The following is a 291-nucleotide window of genomic DNA, read 5'->3' on the forward strand; positions in this document are numbered from 1 at the left end:
TTTCTGGCCTCCCCAGCAGCAGCAACAGCAGCAGCAACAGCAGCAGCAGCAACAGCAGGACTCGCAAGCGCTGCAGCAGCAGACGCCGACGCAGCAGCAGGCCTGGCAGCAGCAGCAGCAACAGCAGCAGCAGCAGCAGCAGGTAGTTGAGGTCTGTGTGCTGCAGCGGCGGGTGCCGTCAGCTGCTGCTTACGACTGCATTCCATCTGCTGCAACAGCAACAGCAGCAGCAGCAGCAGCAGCAGGGAGCAGCACGGTGCGTACAGTAGATGCTGCTGCTGCTGCAGTATC

At 62.2% G+C, this 291-nt stretch overlaps 1 protein-coding gene across 1 annotated transcript in view; it reads left to right on the forward strand.

Moving 5' to 3' along the window:
* EMH_0004830 (uncharacterized protein) overlaps positions 1-291 on the forward strand; it is a gene marked incomplete at both ends in the record, with an annotated part of 12,079 nt that overhangs the window by 11,664 nt on the left and 124 nt on the right. The window contains 1 exon segment of the mRNA XM_013496944.1: positions 1-289. Within this exon segment, the coding sequence (XP_013352398.1) occupies positions 1-289 (289 nt within the window).

The sequence above is a fragment of the Eimeria mitis genome, genomic scaffold (genome assembly GCF_000499745.2).
Source record: "Eimeria mitis Houghton genomic scaffold, Emh_scaff239, whole genome shotgun sequence".
Taxonomy (NCBI): domain Eukaryota; phylum Apicomplexa; class Conoidasida; order Eucoccidiorida; family Eimeriidae; genus Eimeria; species Eimeria mitis.